This window comes from Cydia strobilella, chromosome 10 (genome assembly GCF_947568885.1).
Source record: "Cydia strobilella chromosome 10, ilCydStro3.1, whole genome shotgun sequence".
NCBI classification, from domain to species: Eukaryota; Metazoa; Arthropoda; class Insecta; order Lepidoptera; family Tortricidae; genus Cydia; species Cydia strobilella.
In genome coordinates, this window is record NC_086050.1 from 5,275,119 (window position 1) to 5,294,171 (window position 19,053).

The window sequence follows — 19,053 nt, forward strand, 5'->3', positions numbered from 1 at the left end:
AGTCCTTGCATAATGAATTGATTTTCTAAATTATTGGATGGCTAAGACATGCAAAGCTAATTTAGACCTTTTTAGTTTTAGTACTTAGTTTCAGAAAGACGAATAAACCTATTCTCAGTATTTAGAAGAAGTAAATAGTTATTAAGGTAACTAAAGAAATTATTGCACCTTTTAAGAATCCAAGACTTGCTCTTGTTGTCTTCATTCAGCATTAAAATGTTTTTTTCGGGTTTACATATAAATAATTTCTTCCAATTAGGTGTTTAGAATAGTGTTTTGGTCAAAATTTCAAATTATAAGTAGGTATATTTATGATCAGGTACCTGTGTTACCTACATTTAACTTTTTTGTGCTTGTGTTATTAATGGTAAATACTGTTGATGTTGAAATGAGAATATGACTACAGGTTTTGATTTTGAAGCTTGCATTAATAGGAAATAGGTGCTTAATGAGCTTTAGGAACTCATTCTTATTAGCTTAGATAACAAACTGTAATCTTAATTAATAACCTAAATTCACTGTTTATAAAAATACTAAATAATTAATAACAATACTTTAAAAAACATTATGTTGTCTTACCTGAATGCAAATCACAGAAATTTGTGGAGAAATTAGTATGTTCAAGAAGTGCCGAGCTGGTTGAACCTCCATTTTTGATTTTCCTTTTTTCTACAACCTAGAAAACAATAATTTAGAACTTAAGCTTACTGTTCCTATTATATTATTATAGTATATTACCTGTTTGAAATAATCTTCTAAACTGACTACAATTTACTAGAAATGACAGATGCTTGACATAGCAGAGTGTATGTCAATGTTGACAGAAAGTTTGAAAAAATAGGTATTAGTTATCTGTTCTTAAAAGTTTTTATTGTGACATGAACCAAATAAATGAATTGTAGATTATAATTATTATTGTTTATTATATCACCTTTATATTAGCTTATACAGTATTTAAGAAAACCTTGTTTACACCGGTCATACATGTGAACATGTGTATTAGGAATTTGGAATGTAATTGTCCCCTAATTTTATTTTTATTTTGATGAAATTAATTTGTTTCATATATTAGGTACCTAGATTAATTGTTAAACTAAACATTAACCTAAAAGTACAAAATTCTTAAACAAAAAAATATTTAAGTAAGTGTACCTAAGTAATAACTTATGTTCCTTGGTTACAAATGTAGCATGAATGCTTAGTCATCAGTAAATAAATATTTGTATCAAATAATGTTTTAATTTATGATGAAACTATTTCGTTTTATCTAGTAGCTACCTAGATTAATTGTTAAACTAAAGATTTACCACAACATAATAAATACCTACTTAAACAAAAAAAATTATACTTTCCTACAAATGTTACTAAGTAGCATTAATATCTACTTATTTATTTATTTATTTATAAATGCTCACATGTACTGCTTAACTCATCAATAATGTTTAAATTTACTGTGTATTATTTCCTTTGATGAAACAATTTTCCTTAGCTTAGTAGTTGACCAAAATTAAAAGGAATGTGCACCTATTTTAGATGTCTTTGATTATATATCCCGCTTAATTGATAAAATGTTGTATCAACTGATGTAATATCTACTGTTTGATACAAAATATATAAGAATAGAAAGCAAACATACATCCATGTAAATAGGATAAATATTATTTGTATTTAAGAAAACCAGAATATTTGAAACAAAAAAAAAAATATATATATATATATAATAAGACAAGCCTAAGTGATACGTCACAAAAAATATTCAATTTGCAAATCCAAAATCTTGGTCACTTTTTGATTAAATTTGTCTTATTATTTTATGAAAGTACCTAACAAAGACAGTTTATTCATTTTTATAATTATATACTCATTATTTATTATTCACAAAAATGCACAACAGTTTTGTGAAGTGACATAGGTATTCAACTTATTGTTTTATCAATTTATTAAAGCAGTACTTGAGTAGCTCTACAATTATTTGACTAATTTTAAATCGAAATAAGAAAAGAAAGTGGAATCATTGAATTGCTTACTAGCAGATCTCATTTCCACCCTTGATTCTTCAAACATAAATCTACTTTCTGTATATGTATATACATTTAGAAGTAATATGTGATACTTACAAACAGTTTTGGAAATCCTTTATACGGTCTTTATTATGTACCTAATTAAATGTTAAGTAGTTTTAGTTTCTAGTTACATATGTAGCTAGGTAGGAACCTACTAATGTTCCTCCGATTTCCGGACGAAGATTATGAAGTTTATATTTTAAGATAAACGTGGTAAAAACAATAATCTTAAGTATATACCTATTTAATATTTCTCTCTTAATCCTACAAAAAATTCTCAAATTTTGATCTTAACAAAGTAGGCTTTGCAAGTTCAAAAAAGTTTCAGTAAAAGCAAAATTTTGGCAAAATAATAAGTTAAATAATACAATGTAATCCTTATAAACAATAGGATTTAGAAAACTGCCCATTATTCAAAATAATATGTATTTATATCTTAGGAGTCTACGACCTTACCTTCGCACGCAACGACATCAAGGGGTACAAGAGAGATGGAAGGGAGTTGAACGATGGATATGTCAAAAAATTATGTTATTATGATGTAAAAAATACTCTTCCCTAAGTAATTTAGAATTAATTATGATTATAACAAACATCTTTCAGTTTAACTTCATGTTTAACATTTTCTTTATTGAAGTTAAACTTCTTATTATCTTTAATATCGGATTATATCCCTTGATTCCAAGTCAATTTTCGAAACCATAAAAAAAGAGACTAGTTGTCAATTTGTCAAGCTCAAAAGTCAAACTGTCAAACGCTCAAACGGCGCGGCGGTGGTGCGGTCAGAATATGAGAGTGGGAAATTAATCGAATCGCTTGTTTTGTATACAATAGCTACATTATTATTAAAATCACTAGCCATGAATTTCGACAGATCCGCCCAGTTTCATTCCACACAACACACGCCGCTTCGGAATAAACGTACGAGGTCTTTGTTGCCGAGAGATGATACTCTGAATATGTCGCCCATTCTTAACGATACCTCCATATTCAAAACTCTCAATGACACAAGTTTACGGCAAGTACTGGATGAATCTTCAATGCTGATCAACCCCGGCAATCCCAGCGAAGGTTTGAACGAAGCTTTTTATGAGATTATTCATTCAAGTCACCGAAGCAACGTATTGGAAACAATGGCGAAGTTAGGTCAAAAGTGCCGGGAGTCGCTGGAAAAGGTAGAGTCCTGGAACCGATACAACGTGCACAATTATTGGTTGGGTGAAGAAGCAAACACCTGGCAGCTTCTGCACTGCTTATATGCTGACTCCATTGAGGAACACCCTGAATCTTTAGAGAGTTTGTTAAGAGAGGTTATGCTTTCTCAACAAGATTTAGTCGGTGCCTTATTTCAAAGCGATTCCGAATTGCGACTGTTGCAACTGTTGGTCGACTGGCTGGAAGCTTCAGCTGCATACCAAGACGAAGCCTCAGCCAATGTAGCTCCAGTAATTCCAAATAATGTTCACTGGAGCAATACTCTGCATCACTTACTTATCGGCTCCAGTCTGTTTAACAAGGAGAAAGCTAAGGACATGGTTACTTGTATAGATCCAGATGCACCAAGACGGCAGAAGAAGACTATTCACACCGATGACCAGAAAGATGATAGTGATCTCTGCAAGCGTGTTTTCACAGAATTAAGATGTGGCAAGTTTAAGGATGCTGTTTCATTGTGTCTCAGTGCTGGGCAGGCTTGGCGCGGAGCTGCCATGCAAGGGTGGAGACTGATGCACTACTTACCGAGAGAAGGCCCAAACAGCAATCTTGAGATTTACGGTAACCCATCACGGGATTTGTGGAAGTGGTGTGCCTTGGGGATTGCAACCAATATTGCTGAGAATATCTATTACAGAGCTACAATGGGTATCCTCTGTGGACACCTTCCTAGCACTATTGCAGCCTGTCAAGGGAACTGGGAAGATCTGCTCTGGGCTCATTTGAGAACACAAATTGAGGCAAGGGTGGATAGGTTTCTGCATGAGCATCATGCCACAGCTGATGCTAACACAACAGAGCCAGATGTCTTACAGTTGGTGCAGTTAGAGCTTCATATTGAGGAGATGCCTTTGCAGGAAGTATTCAGTGCTGTCAATGCCCTAATGGATGGTAAGAAAGAGACACCTTACCAGACATGCCAACGGTACCTGATGCTAGGTCATGTCAGAGCTATCATGCAAGACTCATTGGAATGGCTGGAGAATGGAGATGAACAATTTATCCGGTTTCTTGCTCACCTCATTCTAGTACTCCGACAAATGGGAAAAGATCCTCAACATGACATTGGAGACAAAATATTAGAAAAATATGTCTCACAGCTCATTGAAGAGACAACTCTTGGAGCTGTGGATCGTCCAGAGCTTTTGGCTTACTACACTTCTACAGTGCCAAAAAACAGCCAGGTGGTCTTATACGCTGAGTTAATGGATCATATTAGCAAAAGTGACAACAGACAAGAGGTTGTGAAAGCCGGATCCACAGCGGGAATAGATGTGGCTGCTTCAGCCCGAGTTGCTGTAAAGAGAGCTATATCTGAAATTCAGCAAGGATATGGCAATATTGACATGATGTTTAACCAAACTACTGCAGTTGAGAAAGATAAGACACTGATTATTAAAGGGCTGTCGTCTCTTGAATGGCTGGCTTTAGTCCCAAATCAAATGGTGGAGGCACTATGGCTAAGTAATGCTATGATACGCACTTTTATCTTCATTGGTAACACAGACGCCGCATCTGCCTGTATTGTCAACGTAAACCAGCTGTTGCCATCTTTTGTAAACAAGGTTCCTCAAAACTCCTCTGAACTGCGTGAGCACTTGTGCTTAAAGGCGTACCTTGAAGCTTTAGAAGGCTTTGCAACTTGGTACAGACATTTCATCAGCGGGAAGCCCAAAGACGTCGACCCTTTGCCTGCTGACGCGTCCTTTGCTGATAAAGTATACCATGAGCAGAAATGTGCTCAAGCAGAGCAACAGAAGGCAAGGTGGATGAACGCTGTGCTTCATCAGTTAAAACACACTAAGAGCTTGTTGTACAATGTTCTGCTTTTTCCTGGAGGATGGCTTCAAGATGAATTTGATAACTCTTCTTCTCCAAATTTCAGTGAAGATGAGAAGTCTGAAAGGTCCAAACAATTGGAGACTTTGAGACGCCTATGTATTCCGGAAGCTACTATTCTGATACTAAAACTGCTTCAAAGTGGTAATGATGTAGAAAGTCATAAAGAAGCCATGGAACTAAGCAATTTGATTGCAGGAGAAAACAGAGGGCTTTACAAAGTATTCACTAAGGATAAGCTAATGGAAATCCTGGATAGAATTCGGGAATCCTCATTATTGTTGTTGGAAAAGGGAAAGGATATGTTTGGTTATGAAACAAATGAATAAGTGCATGAGTTTTTAATAAATATTTCTTTGAACTTTGTTGTTTTCTTTACATGGTATCTATATACACTGTATAACAAAATATTAAAATCATCTTGTAAACCTCACTCAACAATTCATAAAAATACACAACTATGCAACCTTTAGGCGGATAACACAGGCAGTGTGTTATCCCCTTAAAATTATGGCTTGCGATTCAGATAGACAGTGGCACAGGGTTCAAATTGATCAAATCATTACTGCTTTCTGCTAGTTCAGTGATAGAGACCCTGCCCCTCTGCTTGATGAATTTTGCCACATCTTCTAGTTCCTTCTGCGAGATGTAGATAAACTTTCCTCTGTCGTCAATTACCCCAGTGAGTTCGCCGGTCGCCTGCAGGTCTGTTATCCGGTCAATGGCAGCTTGGGTCTTTAGCTTGAAGTGCGCGGCCAGATCTTCGAGTAATACGACTTTCTGTGACTGAAAAGAGTTTATATGTTAGTATAAGATCGTTTAGCACATTTGTGCAGAACTGCTAGGCAATTTTTGAATTTTTTATAATTTTAATTGACTGTCATGACATTTTTTACCCGATTTTTTTTTGTTTCCTAGCGTGTAAGTAAATTTGAAATTAGAATTTGTTTTGACATTTTTATGCGCATGTTTTTATAAGTATTTAAGTTGAGGTTAGTTTTAATTAGTTTCCATGTTCCTACTCATATCTGTACTCCTAGCATGTAAGTGAATTGGTTTTAAACTGTAAACTTACATTGTTTCCAATAAATAATAATAATAAGGATTTGAGTAAAAGTTTAAAGGGGGGAGGTAATATGGGGCATTTTCTGTGAAAAGGGACCTTATTGTCGATGGCGCTTACGCCGCACAGCGTCGAGCGGCATTGTATTTATATCGGAGCATCGTTAATAATGGCGTAAGCGCCATCGACAATAAGGTCCCTTTTTATAGAAAACACCACATATAATATTGTCTTGAGCATTGTGTCAGCAGCTACCTTTTTATTGACGCGATTGCGTGATGACAATGTAATACTAACATGGAGCTGATCTGATGAAGCGGTCGAAAAAGTTAAGGTTCGGTACGACCACAGAATAAATAAATAATAGTACTACCATACAGATAGGACACTTCCTACAAAACCAAAGTTTGACAGCAATTCAGGGACGAATCATGCTGTCCCTTTCTAATGTATGGCGTCCGGGGCATAAATTAATCTACCCTTAAAACTTTTTAGTTCACCCTACAGTACAGCATACTTCACCAATAATAGTATACTTAATATACCTTGATATAATCAACAAAGTCTTTTAGCAACGACTCCCTGTCCTGGTCTTCCTCGTCGAAGCCCTCGCCCTCCACAGTGAAGGCAGCCTTTAGGGCTTCGTACTCCTCCTGCTCGCGGCGCTTGCGCTCCTCCTCGGCCTTCTTTTCGGCCTCTTCACGTTTGCGTTCCTCCTCCTACAGAATTTAAAGAATTAAATAACAATAGCAGGCACTTGAGACATACTAAAAAGTGTAAATTATTGCAAATGGGACCGCTGAAGTAGAAGGCGCCATACGTTATGTGGTAACTGTGTGGTTAATACTCTACCTAGTTACCATTAAGTACCATGCAGATGTATACATATTTTATACATAGGACACAGTAGAAAATAAAATTTGTAATGAGAAAAAAAAAAAAATATTTCTGGCTGTAGTTCCACTGTGCAGTTTTGGAATTTCAAAATCAAGTATTTAATTCTTAGATAGACACATGATAAGATTTTTGAGCCCATTTACTTCACTCTAGTTCACAGTATGAGGTGAGGTGAAACTCTTTGTTTTTATAAATTGGTATATTATTTATACCTCTTGCTTTTCCTCAATCTTCTTTCTCTCCTCTTCAAGTTCTTCGTTTTTCTTCTTCTTCATTTCCCGCATTTGCTCTTCAGCTTCCCTTGCTTTTTTCTTTTCCTGTTTGGCTTCCAGCTTAGCTCTTTTCTGTAAATAAATCAAAAATCTGTCTTACAAAAAAAAGTCGCGGGCAGTAGCCAGTATAGAATATAATACACATTCTTTGCAGTACATATGGTGCTACTTTACCGCACTAGTGCGATAATTAGCACATTACGTGACTGTCGAAAATTTTAAGGGCCATAATATGTACTGTACAACGATGTATGAATACATCAGATACATTTAACATGTGCGAATAAGGTAATTCGCAGCTTGTGTCGATTTAAAACAATCCCTTTGGTCGTGTTTTAATTTATCGCCACTTGTTGCGAATTTCCTATTTTTCACACTTGTATCGTAATTTCAACACGCTTGTAACGTGGAACTTAGGGCCACCCCACACTACCGTGTTTTGAGCGCCGGCGTCAAGTCAGCGCTATGGAAAATGGCGGCAGGCAGTATGACCGATTTTGGACTTCTACTAACTGTTTTAACAATTAAAATTTGACTAATATGAAAGTTTATTTTTTTTCCTCACAAGTGTGTTGAAAAACGTCGTATGACAAGCGTGTGCATTGGCCATTACACACATGGGCTTTATTATTACGTGCTCGCTTTCAGCTTGTGCGCACAATATCGCCGCCTGTATAATGGCCAATGTGGCACACATGTATCACAATGTACTATTATTGGACACATCATAAGGAACAGTTATACAAGAAACAAGAGGCTGACATATCTTGCATAAGGGAATCAGATATTACTTAATTTACCTTAGCTCCCATTTTGTCATCGAACTCCACTCTTTGACCATCTTGGCCTTCGTCATGGTCTTCATCGGCCACTTCTGGCTCATCTTCTTCAAGAGCAGCTTGATTCCGGGCAGCTTCAAACAAATTATAAAATAAATAGAGTGTAAACTATATAAAATCAATTGATATAATGATTCAGTCCCTAAAATATTATCATTTTTCCAATTCCAGATGGTTTACTTTTTTATTAATTTCTCCCTATTTAACAGTAACTCATCTTTGATTGATGCTGTATAGTTTATGCTATACTTTAAAATCTTATTCAAATCCACCATATGCAAAATATAGGCTTGTGTATCCAAGGTATAAAATTTCTCAGAAACAAAACTTTGTAGTCATCCATTGATTTGAGAAAGATAGAATACAATATGGAAATCAGTAAATCACTATTGTTGATCACTTAATGTTTAACGAATTTTCAGAAGCAACTTACCATTAGCTCTCATACGCGCCCGTTGGTTCCTTACAGCTTGTACTCTGCCAGGCCCACCTTCCCTCTGTGGGACAGGCCTTGCTCCTCCAGCTACAAATAAATAGACATGATAAAAGTGAAAGGTCAAAACATTATCTTCAATATAGGATAATCGATATTAGTTATCCCAATAAAAGTTACTACTTACGTTGAGGCTTGACTTTAACAACTCGTAGAAATGCAATTGATAGAACTATAATGAGTATTGCACTCAAAATTGCCGAAATTATAAAGGGATCCATGGTGTTGATATTGTTACTGAATCAAATCAACTTAAGAGAATAGTAGTACTACGTTAGGTATAAACTTGTGAATCGAACTAAATATTTATTTCCAGCTACACATTGTTTTGCGACATAACCACAGCAATACGCATGGGACGATTTAGTTTTCGTAAACGTATAAACTAACTAAACTCGCAAATGAAATAATTGTATTGTTCTACGTCAGAAGGGAACTGTCAGTCAGAGTGACAGATTGCAAAATTTAAGGGTATGCACGCACGAGAGCGACATCAACACGACTTTTTATTCAGGGTATGCACGCACGAGCGACTTAGTCGCTTATTTATTTGTCTCTTTTCGACAAATAACTCGCCTAGTGACTTAGTTGCTCGTGATGCGCGCACGAGAGCGACTTTTCTTTTGTGTCCGCAACTATTTTATCTCTCACATCAAGCCTGTGGGTTAGTATGAAAGTGCGCGCATGTAGTGATGTAGCGACGCGACAAGCGGGAGACTTTCTGGCCGACCGGCAACTTTTTTGTCGCCGTGCGTGCACTTGCATTGAAACCAATAGGGCTACAGTTGCGTCGCGGGCTTGTCTCTGAACCCGCGGACAAAAAAGTCTCCCGGTAGTCGCGTCGCTACGTGTGCGCACTTCCATACTAACCCATAGACTTGATGTGAGAAACAAAATAGTCGCGGAGACAAAAGTAGCTCGTGTGCGCATACCTTAAGTGTCTTTGCTAAGACCTAAAGGCTCCTGTACACCATGGCTCAGTGTAGGCCAGTCCAAGGGACACATTTATGCGTTAGAGGGAGCAAGTGATATTGCTATCTCATTCCACCGCATAGCTGTGTGCCTTAGACTGGCCTACGCTGGGCCATGGTGTACAGGAGCCATAAGACTAATGTCACCATAAAAATATAGTTGGTCAAACCAAATTGGCAGTAAAAAGAACAAAAAAAAAAACTACACGTCCTTTTCTTTTGGGTGCTAGTACTAGTGTAAGACAAAGATAGTATGATTCTCTCTGTCTGATGATGTTTGAAATTAGACAGTCCTTTGACAAACCATATGTATAAAATAAAACTATGAAAACGGATTATATCGCGTATATTGAATTTATAATACATCCCGACGTTTCGAACCCTTTACAGCGTTCGTGGTCAACGGGTGACTGAGGAAAAATTACAAAGTGCAAAAATACCCATATATACTAAAAATAATGAACAATCATAGACTATAAACTTTAAGGGTGGTACGAGCATAAGTAAGAGCGAGAAAGAGATATCGCTTTCTCGCTCTTACTGATGGATGCGTCGCACAATGACCTTGGTGCGGTGCGACGGTGTGTTACGGCCTTAATAATAAACCGGTGATAAAAATTAATTTTCCTAGTATACCCAAACCAACACCCAACACCGTTCATCATCAATTTGTGAATCCGAACGCACTCGCTTTAATCGCTTTAGGTGACGTGTGTCATGTCTGTCATGTCATTTTTAGGATAGTCGCCAGTCGCCGATTTATAAAAAGGCCGAAAACATGGAACAATTAAAGCTTTCCTCTTTATTTTCGTTATTCTTGATATTTGATTTAACCTCCGCTTTATATTTCCACATAGCGGAGGGGGAGCGAAAATGCTTTATCGAAGAAATACCGGATGACACAACTGTTATGGGTAACGTAGTTTTCTCTCAGCCTTTCATAGTGGTATTATTATAGCTTGCCTGAACCGCTGCCTCCAATCCATTTTTTTGAAATCTTGGCTCATTGACGTCATTGATTGAAAAAAAAATGACCATAGACTATTTAATTTTTTTAGTGAACTACAAGGTGGAGCTTTATGACCCTCGTTCTGGCGGGTTCATGCCCTCATCGCCCGGGATCGGCATGCACGTGGAAGTCCGTGACCCAAACGACGGCGTGGTGCTGTCGCGGGTGTACTCCTCAGAGGGCAAGATCTCCTTCACATCCACTACTCCGGGAGAACATGTCATTTGCATGTACTCTAACAGTACGTCTTGGTTCAGCGGCTCTCAATTACGGGTAAGATATTTTAAAAAACTAGGATCAAAGTAGTGCACTTAGCTAGTTCATTCTTCACAGTAAATAGATAAAAGAGTCCATGAATATTAATTAACTCTGTGTTGTTTACTTGTTAATAACATCATATTTTTATAATGACATTTTCACGTTAGCTTGATCTGACCCTTTGACCGCCAAGAATGTCAACTGATGCATGCGGCTACGGCCCATCAAGCTTCTTCTGTTTTGTTAAGAATCGGAAATTGTTTTGAGAAAGTTCATTCCCTTGGAATCAGGAATATACTAAGGAAAGTTAAATTTAAATATTTATTCAATTAAAATGATGCTTGAAGACTAAATGTATGCCCCTCCTCAACGCTCGAGGAGGGGCATACATTGCATTGGCAGCTGCCCCCCTTGCTCTGCCCTGGCAACACCCTTGAAGTTAAGAAGGCTGATTGAGGTTATGATTAAAAGTATTGAAATTCCTTGAAGTCTCTCCTTGAGGTGGATTGTATATGAATTCAAATGTATTGTTCGCATCAGATGTTTGTGATGAAATATAATAACTAGGCAGCTGAGTAAACATTGCATAAGCTAAGAACACTAAAGTGTTTTGCCTTTAAATCCATTCAGACATACACTTAATTTTTAGTATAGCTGTAATTTACCAGTCTATCTAGACACTTATTAAAAATGGGCAACAGTGTTGCGCGAAAATACAGTCTGGCAAAAAAGAGTAGAAATTAAAAAGTGGCAACACTGTAGTGTCGTCCCGTTTTTTCTTAGATTGATTTGAAAGGGACGACTTTCTACTCTTTTTTGCCAGACTATAGGCTGCTATCATTTTCCAAAAAGCAATAGGTGGATTTCTACACAAAACAAGTAGCTTCACAACAAAATTCCGCATGAGGCTCTTTCTTTATGTCAGGTACATTGATAAAGAATAAGATGCTTCCTGCAGCAATATTCTCACAAAGTGGCTTGTCTGTGTTGACTGTGGAAGACTTTATTTACAGAAACTTGTATACTTTTCAGGTACACTTAGATATCCAAGTAGGTGAGCACGCCGTGGACTATGCCAACGTGGCGCAGAAGGACAAGCTGACAGAGTTGCAGCTGCGGATCCGACAGCTGCTAGACCAGGTGCACCAGATCACCAAGGAGCAGAGCTACCAGCGGGTGAGTGTTATAAATAAAACCATAAACAGGTACATCTTGGCACAGGTACGACATGAGCCCCAGTGGCCTAGCAGTGTAGTGAAACCGGAATTTGTGAGTTCTGCTTCTACAAATTAGATTAAAATAACTTAACTTCTTTTGTACCTATAGTATCTTAATTGCTCTGTCAAATATTTCATTTATAATTTTGGACAAGGATATATTTTACAATTTCTTCCTACAGCACCGAGAGGAGCGCTTTAGACAAACATCGGAGAGCACCAACCAGCGCGTGCTGTGGTGGAGCTTGCTGCAGACCGGTGTGCTTGTTGGCATCGGCTACTGGCAGATGAGGCATCTCAAGAGCTTCTTCGAGGCTAAGAAACTAGTGTGAAAACCTTAACATTAGCCTTTTTAACTCCATCAGTACTCATAGCTACATCTCCACCAAATATTTGGGTATTTAAAGTACCTACTGGTTTTCTATACATATTTAGTTCCTGTTCTCACCATACAAACTCAACACTGGATTTTTCTTGTCTATTGACGTCTACATAATAATGTCAATACTGGTTCATCTGTTTATAAGAAAGTTTGGTGTGTTAAAAAGGTTGAATTCTTATCCGTTATAATGTAATCCTTAAAATTCCGTTTCCCCGTTTTACTCGTTTGGCTGAATGCGCCAGGAGCGCGATGCCATTAATATAAAAAAAAAAAAAAAAGGTTGAAATATAAGTATTAATTTTATAAGCCTTTGAGTAGTTTCAATTTGTAAAATCAAGGTTATAATAGAGTGAAAAACAACACAATGACAGTGTTGTGAAAGCTTAAAATATTAATATTATTTTGGTTCTTCTATGTGACGGAGGTATCATGTTTTCAAATACTGTTTTATGTCAGTCTCTGCAAGCCTTATAATGTGACAACCATAAAATCAATATCCATGCTAGCTCAGGATTGGTGATAAAGCAAACTCAGCATTAAAATAAATGTAATTTTTTCACATTTTGTACATGTAATTTATGACATAGGTGGTTATTACACTAGTACTACATCCAGATAAGACATCAGTGTGAAAACCATTATTTTAATCACATCCTTAGAGGATATAACCAAACTGGCTACTCCGTTTGTTTATATCATCTAAGTTCACATCACACTGTTATTTTCAAAATATGAAATATGTAGATTTATATAAAACTTCCTTTTTCAATCTAATTTATTAAATTTCTAGTATACAAACACTAAACAAATGATTTCCAAATGTAAGATTATTAATTAAAATTTTCGTTATAGAAACAAGTAATATATACTACTGTAATTTGATGTGTTTTGCAAGTGATCTGTATTTTTTGATTAAAAAAACATAAGTTAAAATGTATTGTTTTATTAACACGTAGTAAAAGTAATAACATAAATAAATAAAAAATATTTACGAAAATTCAAGTAATACTAACTGTTAAATCAGGAATGTGATTGTATACACTTCAAAATAATTATGTATTTTTTTAAGATCTTGAAATGCAATGCTTTTAAATTCTCCTTAAAATGATTTTACCAACTTACGTAATAAGTTTCATGTACTATTTCTGGCTTGAAGGTAGTGTAACCTTGAACACGTCATCTAGAAACTTAACAAACAATGAAGCATCAGGATTAGGAAATGGCCTGAGTAAACTAAAATCCACTTCTTGCAAAGTGCTTTTCAACGTGTCACACGTGCAATAGTACAAGTGTCCGTCGACCTGAAGCTGCTCCGCTAGCTCCAGTTGATGATTATCCATCAAATCCTCGTTGACGACGACTAAAAGTGGCTTACTGGCTTCTAAAACTTCTAAGCAAGTTCCTGCCCCGGCGTGACTTATAACCAGGTCGGCGTTCATTATATCCTCGTCTAAGGAATCTTTGTATTTGTATAAATGCAGATTTATCCCGCATTTTACGAATGCGCCTGTTTTTAAATCGCTAGAACCGATCTGCATGGTTATTTCTTTGCAACCCAGCCGTTTTAATGCTTCGAGTGTGGATTCTTTATTGATGGTTTTACATAAAGTATCGAATCGTGTTGTGCCAACGGTAACGAATATTTTTTTGTAGCTTGTTGACATTATTTGGGACAAAAATTATATAATCGCCAAATAAAAACAACAATATAACCTAAAAATTGAACGTTGAACGTCACCGTAACGTCACTGACGTGGCTGTCATATCTTGTCATTTTGCGTCGTTCAAGTTCTAGAATAAAACGTTCAAAGGCAAATATTTTTTTCACAATGTAGTCAATGTAGCAATTGTCTCGAATGACCTGGCCCCTATTTCATCACGGTGACAGGTGCGACAATTAGCCTCATGCACGAAGTTTATATTTCAACGAAATATGTTTTATTCGAATGTTTATTACCGTTATATCATGTTACAAATGCATTTCCGTTTTTAAATTACCATTTAATTACTTAAAATTATAAATAAAAAAGTACAAAAATTTGCCCGCGAAAAGCTAGTGAGGGAAACGCTCGAAACGCCACGTGACGTCATGCGTTCGACAGATTAGTGTCATTAGTAGCAAACGTCACGTCAGTTGGGCCGCCCAACGTGTGACGTCATCACGCTCTGTCAAATTCGCGCCAAAAATTATGAGCGTTTCAACCGCTCAAAAATTTTCAACATTTTAAATAGCAATACTGCAAAAGCTAATTAAAATATGTGAAAGGTATGCGGATGCACACGGCTTAAGGTATAACGTGAAAAAAAGTGAGTTCATGATTTTCAAAGGTAAGAACAAGTTGCCACTATACATTCCACCACTTTTCTTAAACGGTATGCCTTTGAAGCGAGTGTCACAGTTCAAATATCTGGGCCATGTGCTAACCGAAGACCTTAAAGATGATAAGGATATAAGAACGTGAGCGAAGGTCATTGTCCGTTCGCGGCAATATGCTGGCTCATAGATTCACTCGCTGTAGTGTGCCTGTAAAACTATCTCTTTTTAGAGCGTACTGCCAAAGTTTTTACACGAGTGGTCTATGGGTCAGTTTTACGCAGCGGGCGTACAATGCACTAAGAGTGCAATACACTAACGCATTCAGGGCCCTGATGCGGCTCCCTCGTTATTGCAGCGCGTCGGGCATGTTTGCAGATGCGGCCGTCGACGATTTTTATGCTATAATACGCAAAAAGTCGGCGTCCTTTATACGACGTGTGCGAGGGAGCGGCAACAGCATCCTGCAGATGATAGCGGACAGACTGGACTCGCCCGTCCTCGGCCGCTTCATGGATCTGCATGTTATGAGAAGGAGTTCACGGGATGCGTGAAGCGGCGGAGGGGGTGGCCGCATCTTATATGTTTTTGTTTTTTGTTTTGTAATTTTAATTTAATTTAATTTTAGTTTAGTTTTCCTTTCCTTTTAATAATATTCTAACATAGTTCTTAAGTAAAGAGTTACTAACCATATTATGGAACCTGTGTTTTCTGAATTAAATGATTTTTATTTTTTATTTATTTTTTATTTAAATATTTTTTAATAAAATAATGTTAAATTAAATTAAATTAAATTAAATAATTATTTATTTCAGAAATTCAATTTCCATAATATATTAGTTACTTATTCTGTTTACTCTTAACCTATGTTAGTGACAATATCTATGTATGTAATCTATGTATACTTTAACTATTATAAACATGTAGGCTACTCCAGTATTTCCAGAAAGCGCCATCTATCCTGTCTGCGACTGTGGCTAGGATGCTGTTAGTGCTGCCGCGCACGCGCCGCACCAGCGACGCCACCCGCTTGCGCATGATGGTTTGGAAGCCGTCGGTGCGCACCTCCGCGAACATACCACTAGCGCTGCATTAGCGCGGCAGCCCCAACAGCGGCGCGTAGGGCGCTGTAAGTTTTTTGAGTAAAATTGATCCATAGGCTGCAAGTGTAAAATGACTGACAGTACGCCTTAAACAGGGTGATTTTAACGTTGCTAGTACATCTTGCGAACCTACGAATCAAGTCTCAATCAATCAAGTTAAGGTTTACAAAAGTATTTTTATCATTTCCGGTGTTCCAACGATATAAATTATGAATCCAAAAATAAAAATAAATTCATGCATGGAGCTAATTGTCGACATCACTGTTGGTGACGACACAAGCCTCCATGGGCTACGGTTACCGCTTACCATCGGGCGGGCCGTATTCCTGTTTCCCACTATCATTGTATAATAAAAAAAAATTAATTATATCGGCTAAAAACAGGTAAGTTTATGACGATGATGATGAGAATTGTCACACGATTTAAAATAATTTTCGGAAATTCTTGACAGGAAATGAGTTCTGTGTCGAAATTTCGTGACAACTGTCTCGTTTCGTGTGACAATTGTCATTAGCTTCGCAAAATAAGTACTTATTTATTGGCGATATACTTAATGGAGGTTTTTTAAATTAAAATGTTGGTGGCAAACAGGCACACCGCCCGTCTGATGGTAAGCGGTTTCCGTAGCCTATGGAGGCATGTGACGTCAGTAACAGTTATGTCGACAATTGTCGCACCTGTCACCGTGGTGAAATAGGGGCCTGTGACTAGTGACAGATGTGAACTTGGAATTTCTTTGGCGGGAAAATGAACTTCAATAAAGTTTTACGATTACGATTTAGTTATTCGATATTTCTGAGATTGCGCTTGTATTATATGTTGACATCGAGGGTATTTTAATATATAGTTTATTGTAAATCCTAAACTGTCAACACACAGAATTCGCGAATAATAAATACAACCGCAACCAGGCCATGCAGGCCATAAGAAAAAAACACACACACACGCGGTGGGCATCGCCCATGTGTTTTATAGTCTTCTTTACCTGCCATTTACCTGCAGTTTCTTGATTATGTCAAGTACGAGTTTCCTTGGCATTTCGAAACGGCCTGCCCTTGCGCCAGATTCCACTGATTGACACTTTAAGCGGTTACGTGTAACCATCGTGTAACCTATTTACTCCTAAATACTGACTTTCGATAGGCCGTGGCAGGGCAAGAATACCTAAAGCTCCCTCCACACTCGTGCGCGAATCGCGGCGCGAAGCCGCGTAACTAGTTTGGAGCGAGCTTAAAACTCATATTTTAGTCTCTTTACTCTCTATGTAGCAAGATAATTAGTAGATAACATGTATTTCTCGAAAACGGGGTAATTTAAATAGGTACCTACTTAATTGCTAATTATTTCGCGACAAATTTTGTTTTCCGAGTTTTCTTAGTTACTGAAATGAGCTATTTGGTGTAATTTTAATGTCTAATGGTGTCTAGCTCACGTATAATATTACGTAATAATTCACAAAATACCCTGATTTCTACTCGTATTTACCGTAAAATATTTCTTGGAACCAGTGTTCATGCGTGTCATAGTAGAGAATAGTGTTATCTTCGCCATGCATTTTTAAACCGGTGCCTGACCTTTTGCTGGCATGGTCCGTTGTATAAGGGGTGTTCCATAAAATAAGATAGTTGTTTAATATTTTGTATGTGTGTGGCATGTTTGTGGGTTAGGTACTAAAATCGGGAGCTCGAACGTGAACTTTGACATACTTTGGCAAATTGACAGAATCTAAGACTACAATGCTCGTTTCATACTCATAGGACTTTGAATTTTTTTTTTTTTTTTTTTTATGAAATAGGAGGCAAACGAGCAGACGGATCACCTGATGGAAAGCGATTACCGCCGCCCAACAGTTTAGCTGTGCGAGGCAGGAAGTTTCTAGAGAAACGCACAGTTGAGGACTGCCAACCATCTAAGTGGTGAGGATGGTAATGTTGTCGCGTAGGGCGATGGCGAAAAGAAGCTGCAGGGAATATATATTTGTAGGAAATGTTAAATTTAGGCGAAACATACCGTACAAAATACCTACCTGAAGAGGTAGGTGTCAGTAGCAAGGCAACGGTTGCCTGTTCTGTATCTCTGTAAGGAACATCTATCTATGTAGTTGAGACGCCATATCTGATGTTGTAATAAATTAATTAAATCGTTCAGAATATTTATTTATTAAGATTTAAATCATAAACATAAAGATGTAATAAAGTTTACATCAGTAATAAATTTATGTGCTGCCTCATCCTATAGGAATAGGGAATAATACTTGAAGAGTTTAGTGTGGAAACTGTAACACTAGGTAGCGTTTTGAAGGTAGTGAAACAGTTTCACTAAGATTCTAAGGCTGAATGAACGCACAGCATAGAGTAACTTATACTAGAACGGTACCGTCATAGTAAATTTTGTAACCCCAGTAAATTCACTGCCATCTGTCGACACACTTTAAAACTAAAAATGAAGATTTATAAAAATACGATAGAATGTATTTAAATATAGATAAATGATTTTTTTTATTTGTATTAATTATTTTTATGATTTTGACCCATGTTCTTTCACTGATATGCGTTAAAATTGTTAAATAAAAAACGAAACCGTCAACGCCATCTATACGACTGTAGGCCAAAACTAGTAGCGCCCTCTGAACGAGAATCAAATTTTCTTGATTTTCGAGGCACGTTTTTTCCTTAGACTGTATCCATCTATTACGGAGTTATATCTATCTTTGACGCACAGCAAGTGCTTAGCAGTCCTAAAGATTCTTTACAGTTTACATACAATCAACGTGAAGGTAAAATAATGAAATTTAATCGCGTTAGACCCGTTAACCCTTAACTATTTTCACTTCCACGACTAGTAAACCTTGAACCGAAATGTCGGAAATATAGGCATTGACAAAATAAATTCGCAATTGGACCTCTGATGCTCGCGCGGGTTCGTACCTGGTGCAAAGGTTGGCCATCGCTATCCAACGTGGTAACGCGGCAAGTGTGATGGGCACCTTTGCACCCGGTACAGCTCGCGGAGGTCTTTTTGAATAAAATATTTTAGTTAGTTTTGTAGTTTATTGTTTAATTCCATTTTTTTTTATACACTGTAATGTCATGTAAATGTGTTTTCAATAAATATTTAA

The 19,053-nt window shown here is 37.0% G+C and overlaps 4 protein-coding genes across 5 annotated transcripts in view; 2 read left to right on the forward strand and 2 right to left on the reverse strand.

Annotated features, from left to right (window-relative positions):
• Positions 1-2,816: 2,816 nt before the first annotated feature.
• LOC134744553 (nuclear pore complex protein Nup107) lies at positions 2,817-5,478 on the forward strand. Its single transcript, XM_063678383.1, has one exon. It carries the CDS (start codon positions 2,924-2,926, stop codon positions 5,444-5,446), a length of 2,523 nt encoding a protein of 840 aa, XP_063534453.1. The 5' UTR covers positions 2,817-2,923; the 3' UTR covers positions 5,447-5,478.
• On the reverse strand, positions 5,444-9,087 carry LOC134744657 (DDRGK domain-containing protein 1). Its single transcript, XM_063678557.1, has 6 exons — positions 8,809-9,087; positions 8,622-8,711; positions 8,150-8,262; positions 7,290-7,421; positions 6,726-6,899; positions 5,444-5,903 (listed from the first exon to the last, which is right to left on the reverse strand). Exons 1-6 carry the CDS (start codon positions 8,900-8,902, stop codon positions 5,640-5,642), a joined length of 867 nt encoding a protein of 288 aa, XP_063534627.1. The 5' UTR covers positions 8,903-9,087; the 3' UTR covers positions 5,444-5,639.
• A 1,278-nt stretch (positions 9,088-10,365) lies between these two features.
• The window catches only part of LOC134744681 (transmembrane emp24 domain-containing protein eca), a 351,400-nt gene continuing 342,712 nt past the window's right edge, over positions 10,366-19,053 (forward strand). Inside the window, exons 1-4 of one of the 2 annotated variants that reach the window (XM_063678588.1) lie at positions 10,366-10,566; positions 10,711-10,934; positions 11,952-12,095; positions 12,319-12,500. In XM_063678588.1, the coding sequence (XP_063534658.1) occupies positions 10,431-10,566; positions 10,711-10,934; positions 11,952-12,095; positions 12,319-12,468 (654 nt within the window). In that variant the 5' untranslated portion in view covers positions 10,366-10,430 and the 3' untranslated portion in view covers positions 12,469-12,500. Of the gene's footprint in view, positions 10,567-10,710; positions 10,935-11,951; positions 12,096-12,318; positions 13,452-19,053 lie in introns of those variants that run through there. The other variant, XM_063678587.1, reaches the window with a different exon arrangement.
• Positions 13,049-14,261, reverse strand: LOC134744696 (UDP-N-acetylglucosamine transferase subunit ALG13 homolog). Its single transcript, XM_063678604.1, has one exon. The coding sequence runs from the start codon at positions 14,180-14,182 to the stop codon at positions 13,658-13,660; it is 525 nt and encodes a 174-aa protein (XP_063534674.1). The 5' UTR covers positions 14,183-14,261; the 3' UTR covers positions 13,049-13,657.